Source organism: Cavia porcellus, unplaced genomic scaffold (assembly GCF_034190915.1).
Source record: "Cavia porcellus strain 051 isolate PalLab524CR breed Dunkin Hartley unplaced genomic scaffold, mCavPor4.1 scaffold_30, whole genome shotgun sequence".
Lineage (NCBI taxonomy): Eukaryota > Metazoa > Chordata > Mammalia > Rodentia > Caviidae > Cavia > Cavia porcellus.
The window spans coordinates 27,369,458-27,382,742 of record NW_026947513.1 but is presented as its reverse complement, the minus strand read 5'-3'; the positions used below and the strand labels follow the sequence as shown (position 1 = coordinate 27,382,742).

The 13,285-nt window shown below is 38.9% G+C and overlaps 1 protein-coding gene across 3 annotated transcripts in view; it reads left to right on the top strand.

Moving 5' to 3' along the window:
• Window positions 1-13,285, top strand: part of Txk (TXK tyrosine kinase) — a 69,642-nt gene that overhangs the window by 50,801 nt on the left and 5,556 nt on the right. For all 3 annotated transcript variants that reach the window (XM_063240616.1, XM_003471650.3, XM_063240615.1), the window contains 3 exons: window positions 1,170-1,341; window positions 9,317-9,533; window positions 12,024-12,088. In XM_063240616.1, coding sequence (XP_063096686.1) covers window positions 1,170-1,341; window positions 9,317-9,533; window positions 12,024-12,088 — 454 coding nt within the window. The remainder of the gene's footprint in view (window positions 1-1,169; window positions 1,342-9,316; window positions 9,534-12,023; window positions 12,089-13,285) is intronic.

The following is a 13,285-nucleotide window of genomic DNA, read 5'->3' as shown; positions in this document are numbered from 1 at the left end:
ACTTGTGTTGTCATTTAAAATGTTTTAGCCCATCTGGTGAATGCTCAGTAGTATTATGGTTTAAATTTGCATTTCTTCAATGACTAATTACTTTGATCCAAGTTTCATAAGTTTAGGGGCCATTTAAATATTCTCTTTTATGACTGAGCATTCTATTTAATTTTTTTACCCTGAGATAGGAATCTATGTATTTTCTAACAGCCCTATTTGTATTTTGGGTGAGAATTCTTTGTTGGTTATGTCTTAAAAATCTTTCCCAGATTCTAGTTTATTTAGTTTTTCATTGAGAAGGGTATTTTGATGAACAGATGAAATTATGAACTATGCTTTATCAATATTTTCTTTTATGGTTGTGTTCTATTGAGAGATCTATGCCAGTAAATTCACTGGCATTGCTTTTAAAATACACTGTTGGGTGGAGGAGTACTTTACCTAGTTGGTACAAGACGGTCATCAATTTTTACAGTCCTAACTGCATTATTTTAAACGTCCAGCAGGTGGCAATGTTGCTGTAAAAAGGGAGCTTCTAGAAAGATTTCATACTAGGGTTCCAAAGGGTCATTCTTAAAACAATTTTTTCCCTGTTTTGCTTTTCTAGAATGAGAAATTCAGTAACACTTCTTTTAAGATTCTGCTTCAAACATACTCTTTCATGTATGTGAATTACAGTCCAGACCCTGGACGTGTTTGTGGATAAACTGGTTAGATTTTTCCCTGAGATAGGAGGTACCAGGGCAGACAAGCTCTTTAGAGATGGACCAAAAAGACCGGCAGGAGGGATGAAGAGGAGAAGGGAATTTCACAAATTTCATCTGGCTTGCAGGTTCTCACCTGGACAAAATCAGACTAGAGAAACACACATTTAAGTTCCAAGTCTAATTTTGGTGGGATTAGTTTAAAAAGGCACAGAAATGTGTTTCATATCATGTGTTTTGATGTCCTTAATTTGTTGTACATTCCTCTCCAAGGAAGCAAAGTTTGTATTTAATATTCAATTAAGCCACGATAAGAGTATTAAAAATGCTTATAGATCCTCTCCTCTGATTTATACGTTTTTCACCTACATGTAAAATAAGAGGATAGGACTAGGCGATTCTTAAATCTTTTCTAGTTCTGAAATGTCATCATTTCTCCCTTCCTACGTGTAGCACGGGTGTTCTCTTTTCCAGAAAAGTGGGAGATCAACCCATCTGAGTTGGCTTTCGTCAAGGAGATCGGCAGCGGTCAGTTTGGGGTGGTCCATCTAGGTGAATGGCGAGCTCATGTCAGTGTTGCTATCAAGGCCATCAATGAAGGCTCCATGTCTGAGGAAGATTTCATTGAGGAGGCGAAAGTGATGATGTGAGTATAAATAGGACTAGATAAATACTGTCTGATTCCCTGCTGTCATGGGGAGAACATGGACTTTGGAGGCAGCCACACCTGGATTTGTGTCACCACTCTGGCCAAGCTAACTGTGGGGCCCAGGAAAAACACTTGACCACTGTGTGACCTGGTTATAACATTTCACATTTCCAGGCCTCAGTGTCCTCATCTGTAAAATGGAACCATTAGTACCTACTTCACTGGGCCAGTGTGTGAATTAAATGAGAACATGAAAAGCAAGTGTATTTTCAGCTCAATCACAGGCTCTTGTCCAGTGCTCTTTTTTTTTATTCTTTTACTAGAACCAAAAATATTGTTTTCATATGAAAAGTCATATATTGTTTGTCTTTTAAAAGCAAATCCCCTGGTGGTCAAAAGGAAGTTTTGTTTTCTGCCTTTGTGAGTGAGTGTGTGTGTGTGTGTGTGTGTGTGTGTGTGTGTGGTAAGGATAAAGTATTTGCTCTCAAAAAATTTAAGAACGTTGGGTTTTAAAAAAGAAGTAACTCTCTGTAGACTATTGGGCACTGCCTTTTAATAACCATGATTTTCTGGGACACTATTTTGAGTCAGTTTAACCTGCGGCTGTGGTTTACAGCTGTAACCTAGACTGGACCAGACAGACCAATAACTTAACACAGTCAACTGAACATATTAAATATATATTTTATATATATTTAGAAGAGCAACGATGTGGGGAGGAAGGCAGGGCCCATGCAGGATTATTTTAATTCTGTCCGCTCTCCGGAGCAGTTTAGTTCTGTCCCAGTCTTCCTGATCCCTACTAGAGCCAAGACAAAATGAACCAGAAAACAGACAGACAGACAGGAAGGGATTCACTGCACTGGGACCTTTGGAGACACAGTAATAGTGCCTTTTGGGAGTCTCATGCTCACACCCCAAATATCCTATCAATATATCCCTTCTATCCACTTATGACAGAGTTCATTTTGGAGGACAATGTAAGAAAAAGAACAAGGAAAAAGGAAAAAAACAATGTTCCAGCGACATCAGCTTCCCCAGTGATGTTTTTGGGCACCAGGGTGCCAAGTGCCTGCTGCCTGCCTTTGCTCTTGAAACTGTATTCCCATCACCGTGGCTTTCCAATATGCAAACGACAAACATGATAGTCTTGCGTGCTGCACTAAGGAGGCCTGGTCTGGGGGCAGGGATGGGAAACACATGTCTTTGGGAGGGTTGAAGCCATACTGGGATCTTGTCAAACAAGGAGCAGTTAAAGACGTCTGACATCCGGATGAGGGGATTTGTGACCGTCCAGGCCTGGCTGGGAATTTGGGGTTAGGATCTCTTGAAAGTGATGGGAGCTGTATAGAGGGCAGGGGATAGAGACATCCTGGCAGTTCACAGAGGCAGGAATGAGCTCAGCAGCTTCGGTCTGCTCAGATGGACATAGTGTGTTCATGGATTAGAATTTAGTTGACTTTTCCTAATTTTTTAAGGTAAAGCAGGAAAAGTTCCATTCGAATGTTCTATGGCAAATATAATCCTCTTTAAGTAGCAGATATGCATTGAGCTCTCCCTGAGAAATGTGCATGGATCTGCACATGCAACTTCTTTCTTAAAGGAATGCAGTTCAGATGTCACCCCCCTCCACTCTGATTCAGCGGGTACACCCAGGCCGGGTGCTTTCTGCTTGGGTTAATTCTGTCAAAGTCCTTGTCAGTACACTGAAGCTTCACGTGTATGTATTTTGTTTCGCCTCTACTAGAGTGTGAATTCCATAATAATAGGGCGGTTTATTTATGCTTCTCATTCAATATGGTGCATCCCTAGAGCTGTGACCAGGCTGTATTGGTAAACTAAGATCTTGTATTAATCAAAGTTGCCACCACCGTGTGTAGTTTTTCCCGTGTAGCAGGAGAAAGGCTTCAGCACTGCCTGTGCTCCCTGGGGACTGCGGGATGCTGTCTGGGGGAGCCATTCTCTGGGGCTTCCCCAGCACACCTGCTAAAGTCAGCTGGTCCGTTCGTCTTGGACGACTTCTGCTGGTAACATCCCATGAAATGCTCTAAGTTTGCTTTTCCCTTGGCTTATCTTTGCCATGCGTTATCATGAATGGGATCTCAGGTGACGTTTAGCAGAATAAGAGGAACATGCTTGTTATCTGCACTGCACACACATCAGCGATGGGACTTACTGTGCGCTGCGTGGAGATCTACTGACCAGTCACGATTACAGTAACGGAGATGTGCACAAGTATACCTAACGTCTCCGGGAACTTTTTTGGGTCTCATCTAATTCATAATGTCTTTGTAGTAAAATATTTTAGTTTTAGAAAGAAGTTTTAATACTTTACATTTATATTAAATGGAACTGAATAAAATAAAAACTGAAAACACCCTGGTCTTTTCTGCCTGCTCCTCTGAAGGATTAATTAGTTAATTAATTAATTTTCTCTAGAGGTTATTAATAGTAAAGGTTTTTATTTGGATTCTTAGCTCTTATTATTTAAATGTTTATTAAATGCTTTTTATTGACAACACTGTCATAATAAATATGATCCTTTTTTTTTTTTTGTCTTTTTCCTTTTTATCGGTACCAGGGATTGAACTCACAACTGCCTGCTTGCAAGGCAGGCACTTATGCCGCTGAGCTAAATCCCCAGCCCCAGTAAATATGATCTTAAAGCCAGGTGTGGTGGCACGTGTCTGTAATCCCGCCACTCAGGAGGTCGAGGCAGGAAGATTGCTGTGAGTTCAAGGCCAGCATGGGCTGCATAGAGAGACCCTGCCTCAAAAAGACAAAACAAAACAAAACAAAACAAAACAAAAAGCACAAAATGATTAAAAAATAAGGGCCCTTGGAGGATAGAGGAGGAGAGAAAGTTAACCTGTCTTCTCTGCCAGCAGACTGTAGGGTTAGTTTTTATTCTTTCCATCAGATCTTTTATGTAATTGCATGTAGCCTTTATTTCTGCCTAAAGAATCAAAATTTCAAAAGGGTAAATGAATAGAGGTTTCAGAAGTATCGTAGACTAGGAAAAAAAGATTCAGAAATGAGAGGGAAAATTACTTTCAGAAGCAGGGCCTAAGTTTTAAGCAGCTCTTTTATTAATCTGAGGATTTAGAAGAAAATGAACAGAGGAATCCAAGGGCAGTGAGCTCAGAGAGAGAGAGAGACCTGGCCTGCCTGTGTCTGTCTTCAACCACGTATAAATGTAAATCAGATTGCAAACTCTATGACATCCACAGCTAATCTCTCTGCCAGGTTTGGTGGCGCACACCTATAATCCCAGTACTCCAGAGGCTGAGGCAGGAAGATTGCCACAATTTTGAGACCAGTCTGGCCTACATGGTGATTTAAGGTCAGCCTGTACTACAAAAAAAGAAAATTACACAGCTTATATCTTGATTAGAAATAATTTGTTTCTCCAAAATTTCATAGCATACTTTTTAGCTTTGTTAAACAAAATAAAAAACCAATTACTTGATTTAGGTTTTGTTTGTTTGTTTGTTTTCAATGGAGAGAGAGTTGGAAATGGCCCAGGGTTTTGCACATGCTCGGTAAGCATGCTATCTCAAAACTACATTCCCAGCTCTAGTTGTTTATATTCAATTCATTGACTGATTCATTGATTCATTCAACAATTCATTGCTGACTGTATGCAGACACTGCCCTAAGTTCGGTAAATATGATGGTAAACAAGACAGATCCTTTCTGAGTATTAAAGAGCTTGTTCATGTGTGGGCTCCTGTGGAGGATGGGAAGGAAGACAGGCAACAAACACATAAGACAATTTCAAAGAGAGATCAGGCATCAGGCTGACAGTAGAACAAAGTGACCACGGCCAGGACTGGGCAGGGGGCTCAGGTAGATTGGATGAGCAAAGCAGAGTTCAGGTATTTAATGTGGTTTGTAGTTTAGATCACACTGGCTGCTCTGTGGAGAAAGATTTCTGGGGTATCAAAAATGTAGGGGTGCAGCTCAAAGATGGTGGTGGTTGGGGTGAGGGCAAAAACAGAAGAGTGTAATTTCAGGGTACACTTTTCAGGCAAAGTCACCAGGTCATTAATAAATTGAATGTGGCAGATCACGGGAGGAGACTAGGGGAGGAAAGGTGGTACCTCGGTGTTGGTGTGCACTGGTGGGGAGCGGCTCCCCCGGGGAGATGGAGGGGGCTCAGTCGGCTTAGGGAAGAATCAGTGCTTCTGCTTTGGATGTGCTGGATTTGGGAGGCCTGTTAGGTGGCCCGGGGTAACCCAGTGTTCACGTAAGTCCACGAGTCTGGAGTTTAGGAGAGAGGTCAGAGTGGAGGGTGTTGATTTAAGGGTGATCATCAGAGATGCTATTTAAAGCTGTGATTCGATTACTGAGGGAAAGGATAGTTAGAGAAGGCCAACAGATGAAGCCTGCAAAGAGTGAAAATATTTAAACAACGTTTTCCCTACAGTGAATTCCACCTACTTCTCTAAAAATGTATGCAAAATGTCAAAATTACTACTTCAGTGGGAAATAATGTATACTATAAGGTACTAAAGTGACAGCTAAGAAGAATGATTTTTTTTCTATTTGAATTTTTTTGTGTCTATGAGAGATATGTGTGTCTTATTGGTTAGACTGGGCCCATGAGAAGTTTTATTTTACCTTATTTCTAACAGAAGTTTGATTTCCGGTAGATTTTTGTCAGGTGTCTTGCTAAGCACATGCAGTGTAATGTTCTAATTCTCACATGTTTTATGTGAGTCCTAACTGCTGGTTTCTTTTTTGTTAATCATTTTTTTCCTTCCCTAGTTTCTCTTTCCTTTTGAACAATATCTTCCTATTTCACAATATCTATTACACATTTTGGTCTTTTTTTACTCTTTTGGTTTCTCATGCCAAGGAGACAATGCAATATTTATACAAGTGTGTCAGACCTATTTAATTTAAGAGTATGGCCTAAAGGCACATCCATTTACTTAGAAGTGTCTCAAGTTTATCCTTCTTCGTGGCTGAATAGTACTCTGCTATATTAAAAAACCCACATCTTTTTTTTTTTTTTTCCAATTCCTTGATTGGTGGACATTTGGGTTGTTTCAGAGATTCAGCTATTACAAACCATACTGAGATAAACATGGACATGTATACATTGCTGTGGTGTGATGCTTTTAATTCCTTTAGGAAGACACCAAAAAGGGGAATAACTGGCTCAAATGGAATCTCTAGTCTAGTTTTTTGAGGGATTTCCACACTGATTTCCACAGTAGTTGCACCAGTCTACACTCCCACAAACAGTGGACAAAGGTTTCTTTTCCCCCCGCAGCCTCTCCAGCATTTGTTTTTGGTTGATTTCTTGATGGTAGACATTCTTTCTGATGTGAGATGAAATCTCAGCACTGTTTTAATTTGCATCCCTCCAATGACAGTAATACCGAACTTTTAAAAAATTATATTTATTTGCTGCTTTTGCTTCTTCATCTGAGAAGTGTGTATTTATTTCAAATGCCCATATTTGGATGGGTTTGACATGGGGGGGTCTGATTTGTTGCAATTCTTTTTATGTTCTAAATATCAGTACTTTGTCTGAGGAACAGCTTGCTAAAATATTTTCCCAGTCTGTGGGTTATCTTTTCGATTTCTTTTGCCATATAAATAGGATAATATTCCAGTTGTTGATTGTTTGTAGTATTTATGATGTGATCAAGGTTTTGTTCATGAAGTATTTGCCTACAGCTATGTCTTCAAGACTTCTATGTAGTTTATCTTCCAGTAGATTTAGTGTTTCTGTTTTAATATTTAGATCTTTGATCCGTTTTGAATTTACTTTAGTGCATGATGAAAGATATGGATCTGGTTTTAGTCTTTGGCATGTGGAAAGCCAGTTTTTCTAGCACTGTTTAGTAAGGCTGTCCTTCTTCCAGTGAAGGCATCTGGCCTCTTCATCAAAGATAAGGTGGTTGAGTATGTTTGGATTTTTTTCTGCATCTTCTAATCTTATCCATTGATCTTAAATCTGTTTGATTGCCAGTACCATGTTGTTTTTCTCACAGTAGCTTTGTAGTATAATTTCAAGTCTGAGATTGTGATGCCCTGTGTTACCTTTGTTATCTAGAATTGTTTTTGCTGTTCTAGGTAACTTCTGGTTTCAAATGAATTTTAGGAATTTTTTCTAGTTCTATGAGATATGCTAATGGTATTTTGATTGTGATTGCATTAAATCTATATCATAATTTTGGAAATGTGCCATTTTCATTATGTTGGTTCTTCCTACCTGGGAGCAAGGAATATCTTTCCATTTTCTGATGACCTCTTCAGTCTTTTTCAGAGGACTATAGAGATATTTTACTTCCTTTTAGATTTATTCCTAAGTATTTCATTTTTGGGGATGCTATTGTGGAAGGTGTGTTTTCCCTTATTTTCCTCTTTTATTGAGTTTACTGTCTGTGTATAGGAAGGCTATTAATTTTTGAGTGTTGACTTTGCATCCAGTTGTGCTACAGAATTTGGTTATTACATCTAAAAGTCTTTGGTGGAGTTTTTGAAGTGTTCTATGCAGAGTTTCATGTCATCCACAAATAATGATAATTTAATTTCTTCCTTTACTGTCCTTAGTCCTTGGATTTCTTTTCCTTGTCTAATTGCTCTGGCTAAGATTTTGTGAACTATATTGAATAGCAATGATAGTGGCCATCCTTGTCTTGTTCTTGATTTTAGAGTGAAAGCTTTCCATTTAGTATGCTGTTGGCTGTTGGTTCATCCTAGATGAGTTTTGATTAGATTGAGATAAAGATCATCTATTCCAGTTTTCTGTAGGATTTTTCTCATGAATGATTTTGGACTCAGTAGATGCTTTTTCTGCATCTGTTGAGACAATCACATGATTTTTGCTTTGGCTCTGGTGATATGGTATATTATATTTATTGATTTGTGTATGTTAAACCATCTTTGCATTCTTAAGATGAAACTTAACTTGGTCCAACGTGGTGGTTTCTTATGACAAATTAACATTCCATTTTGAGATTTATTTGTCTTAAACTTCCATTCCTTTACCAAAAGGATACTGCATTAATTTGAAAGGTAAATCAAGTAAAATATGTAATATATATACATATTATAATACATGTATATATTATATATATTGCATATTTTGATCATGTTTAGATTCTCAGGGCACCTCTCTTTCTAATTAGCTGAAGTGTTTAAGCTTATTTAATGATAATGTGTCTGTAATCACTCTTATGTGTTATTTTAAGTCTTCCTGAGTCACTGATTTTGTTTTATGTTTATAAAAGAAGAGATACATTTTCAAGGTAACAGAGAATTGCATATTAAACAGCTTCTAAAATTACAAGTATCAAGTAGAAATTTTTTACATAGTGAACAAATGGCATAAAAGGGTTGAATATTATGTGCCACTGATGAAAAAATAAACTTTTGAAGTCTAGACTCAAAAACTCTAGGCTTGTTTTAAGAGGCAAAATTCAAGGAGTGTATGTGCGTGTGTGTGTGTGTATAATTACTAAGTGCCCATCAGGTTTTATGCTGGTAAATGTTTTATAGTCTCTAACTATATCTAAGGTTGTGTTTTTAATGGCTTTACTGTTTAGAATTTAATTTTCCTTTTCTGTGCCCACTGATCACTCTCCTCCTGCTTGCCAGTCCAGAACTTTCCTCTTGAGTGGCCACAGTTAAGAAGGTTGGAATTCAAGGGGCAGAACTCTCAGACCTGTGCCAATATAAGCAGTAATGAGGAAGCAAAAAGTTTACAAACCAAAAGGAGAAAGCTAGCATGTTAACATGAAGAATGTGGCTCATAGAATATGTTGCATAGACAATGACATTGGAAATACTAAACTTCTGACCTCACTTTCCTACTGCATGGGGTGGAAAGGAAAATCCTTTCTCTGTGGTTGGGTGGATCCTTATCTTGATAATGAAAATGGTATATCAGTGCTGAATATTATCATTTAGGACCAAACACTTTTCAATTAAAAAAAATTTTTTTTTTCTACAGGAACCTGTCACACTCAAGACTAGTTCAGCTCTATGGGGTGTGTATACAGCAGAAGCCCCTTTATATTGTGACAGAATTCATGGAGAATGGGTGCCTGCTCAACTACCTCAGGGACAGAAAAGGAACCCTTGGGAAGGAAATGCTGTTGAGCATGTGCCAGGACATATGTGAAGGAATGGAATACCTGGAGAGGAACTGCTATATTCACAGAGATCTGGTAAGCATGGTGCACATTAACTTGTTCTATGTAGAGCATCTGTGTTTGGAAGGACATGACAATTACTTCAATACTTGGAAGATCATATCTTTTGGCTTAGTTTTTAAACAATCCCCTCTTCAAGCCATTTTTTGGTAAAGTATAACTTTATATTAACTTGCCCATTGATGATCGAACTATTGTTAATACTCCTTGAAATAAGTAACCACCTAACCCATGAACTAAAACTGACTTTCCTTCTCTTTTTCTCTCCCTTCTTTCTTTTTCTATGTCTTCCTTTCTACCATTAATCAGACAGTTTCCAAGTGCTTAGGATAAGCCAAGCACTCTGCTAGGCACTGGAGATGGAGCAGGATCCAAGTTCCTGTATTTTTCACCTGGGGCTGAAATTGTCCCCACATACAAGTGCTTTGGTTCTGACCTTACTGCCAGAACATTGCAGAACATTGCATTATTGAAAAGACTAGAAATATTAAACCACACTGTTGTGCAGTGCTCCCAACATTCCTCTTTTAAAAACAGCTGTCTTGCACCAAGCCAAATGCTGATACCACTATTTCCCTGTCTTGCTACCTCTCCTTGAGTAATATGTTCTGGTTCATTCCACATTTATTCAGGATATTAATATTCTTTCTCTACATCTGTACTTGTATTGTTTCTAAGTTTAGAAATTGATTCAAGTGAGAATCAAGTGATACACTAAGAAATCCCTGGAAGCAATCCTGTGTTTCTGTTGTACATGATCCACAGTGAGCACACTGCAGTGTTCATCATTCAGACTGGCATATTTTGGAGAGAAGAAGGAAGCGCAGTTACGTGGGGACACCCTGGGGAGTATGCGTGTACTATCCGTGACTTAGACCTCCCCTGGCACTTATTACTCATCTAGTAGTTGTTTATGTTCTTGATGAGCACTGGATTCTACATGGTGGAGACTTCTGAGATGGAGAAAGTGGGCCAAAAGCATAGGTTGCAGAACAGAGGCTCTCAAACTTCAAACTTTGCTGTGCATTAGAATCACTGTGGCATTTTGAGAAAAATCACCATACCCAGGCCTCTCCGCAGACCAATTAAATCAGAATCTCTGGAGATGGAAGCAAGGTATCAATATATTTTGAAAATTCCCCTGGTGAGTTCCATAGGCAGCGGAGACTGAGAACCATTGCGCTAGAGTTAGATGGACTGGATTAAGATCTTGCCTCTAGGTTTTTACTAGCTGTATGACCCTGGTCAAGCTAGCTAACCAGTACAACTATCCTTAACTATAGCATCTGCCTCCTATGGGTTTGTTGGGAAGGATTACATGAATCGCAGTGTAATTCCTTGAAACCACTCCTGGCCCACAGGAGAGTTCTGCCACGCTAACTGCTGTCCCGGGAGATAGGCCCCGTGTTTCAGCCCTGATGACACATTCCCCAGGACCCAGCACACAGGAGCGATTGAACAGATTTTGAATGGATGGATAGAATACCAGTGCCACTTAGTTCACTTTTCTGGCCTCTGCAGTTTATCTTTCCTAATGAGAATTATAACTCAAAACTCAGTTGTGTAACAGGTCTACTGGCTCCTGGTGGCTTGCCACGGATCCTCCTATCCTTGGCTTCTTCCTTGATTGCTCATTTTCTTTGTGTTCTATTTCATTTACCCTCATGCCAGGTAAAATATATCAAATAACCAAGGAGTGTTTCTGCTGTCAAGAACTTTTCTTGTGCTGTGGCTTTGAGGGCGTGGTTGGTACTTGCTGGCATCTTGGAAGCAGGTCGCTTCTGGCTTATCTTTTCATGGTTCTTGCTTTTGTGACTGGATCCACTGACCCACAAAAGTGCTGAGAAGAGAAAAATTCTATCGAACTGTTCACCTGTATGAGGCTAAATAGCCAAGCCAATGATTTTATTGACTAAGTTGATGAAAATAGATTGTTTTGGCTCCAAACAGAGTGCCTCTCAATTAGGTAGTATTACACTTGGTGCACTGTGGTAATTTTAAGAAATGCAAAGTTATCATTATAATTATATTCCATGAAATGTAAGTTTAACAAGGATAATTACTTAATTTATATTATCTGCTGGAGATTCCAAAAGTATGAAATGGCTCTGTCTTGTCTGCCATGTATATTATCATGTTTTATTATTGATCATGTATATTATCATGTCATGTTTTATTTATGCCACGATTCATAGTTTATCATCTGTTAGATTGAGTTCATCGTTATCTTTATCAAGGCTATTTCTTGAGAATCAATTTTTTTAAAACTAAATATTTTTAAAGGTAAAAGTGTTAACATTTTTGTGTTTTGTTGAAGAATCTTTAAATTTCTCTTATAAGAGCAGGCTCTTAACTCATGTATACCCTGACAGCTGTCACTATCTAGACAATGAGGCTGTCTACACAAAGGTAGAATGGGGCTCAAATATACTAGCAAAGGGGGAGTAGAAAGTCTTGAAGGAAAAGCTTGTAGTCTCATTTGGATTATTTTTCTTTTTTCTATAGGCAGCAAGGAATTGTTTGGTTAGCTCTACATGTATAGTAAAAATTTCAGACTTTGGCATGACAAGGTATGTGATGTGTATATTTATATAGCTATCTATGTATATTTTGTTTACTTATAAGAAGGAATCTTATATTTATCTACTGACAAATTGAAGATGCTACTGGCCCTGCTTTTTTTGCTCTGGGAGAAGATTGGTGAGATTGACTCAGAGTGGATTTCAGCACGTGTACCAATTTTAGCAGCGAGGCACTGTTGATTTACTGTTGGCTATTCTTTTTGTCTTCCCTCAGGACATTATTAGCAAAAATAGGGCAGCTCTTAAAGCGAAAAGAGTTTTTCAGTCTACTAAGGTGTTTAAGATTAAGAAAAGTGCTGGTTTTGTAGGTGTATATTTTTGAAAGAAAAAGAAAAAAATCAGATTTTTCTAGGTCATCATCAAACCCTTCTATTATCAAATTTAACAGTTTAAGTTCATAAATGAAGATTGTGAAAAATGTAACCATCTGTTTTTACAACTCAAAGTTTACATTTTGAGCCCATTGTTCTTGTAGAAGTTTAACAGATGTGCATTCGGGATTTCTCCCTGACTTTGCTTAGCATCAAAGTTCCAGTCCTAAGTATCCCCCGGGACCATGTCCTGGAAAGGCACTGGCTTGTGTGGCTCTGCTGTCATCTGTGCCCCATGGCATCTTTGCAGCCACTTCCTTCTGTCTTGGCTGTGGTTGGCCAGCCTCAGAAGTGCCTGCCACCCATCTGCACAATGCCTTCGGAACTGGCATTCTCTGTGATTGGAAAACTCCGTGGGGCTAAGGTTGTGCTCACCTGGGCACATCCACAGCCATGTGTTCTTCAGAATCTTTCTGCCTTTCCCGGGCCTCTAACCAGAAAGAGGGCCTGTGTCCTGTTTTGATTTTAAGTCCTGTCAACCTCATGTGAGACTGGAAGCTTCTTTCCTACTGTGTGTCCCAGACAACCCTTAAAGGGTGCAAGGTGCAGAACCCACCAATGTCTAACACTCTCCCCTTTCCTTTCTGGTTTCCCACTCAACCTAACTCAAGGGAACTTTTCCCAAACAGATGGGTGGTAGCGGTGAGATTTCACTCTTATTCATGACCCATTTTCCCAAATACCTCATTAAGAACTCAGTTCTTTTCTCAAAAGTCTGGACTTTAGAAGCTCAACATCTATGGAAAATAACTTTCCCTTTGTTTTCTATTGCTTATTTTTTATTTTCAAGTAAGTAGATTGACCTCTGACTCAA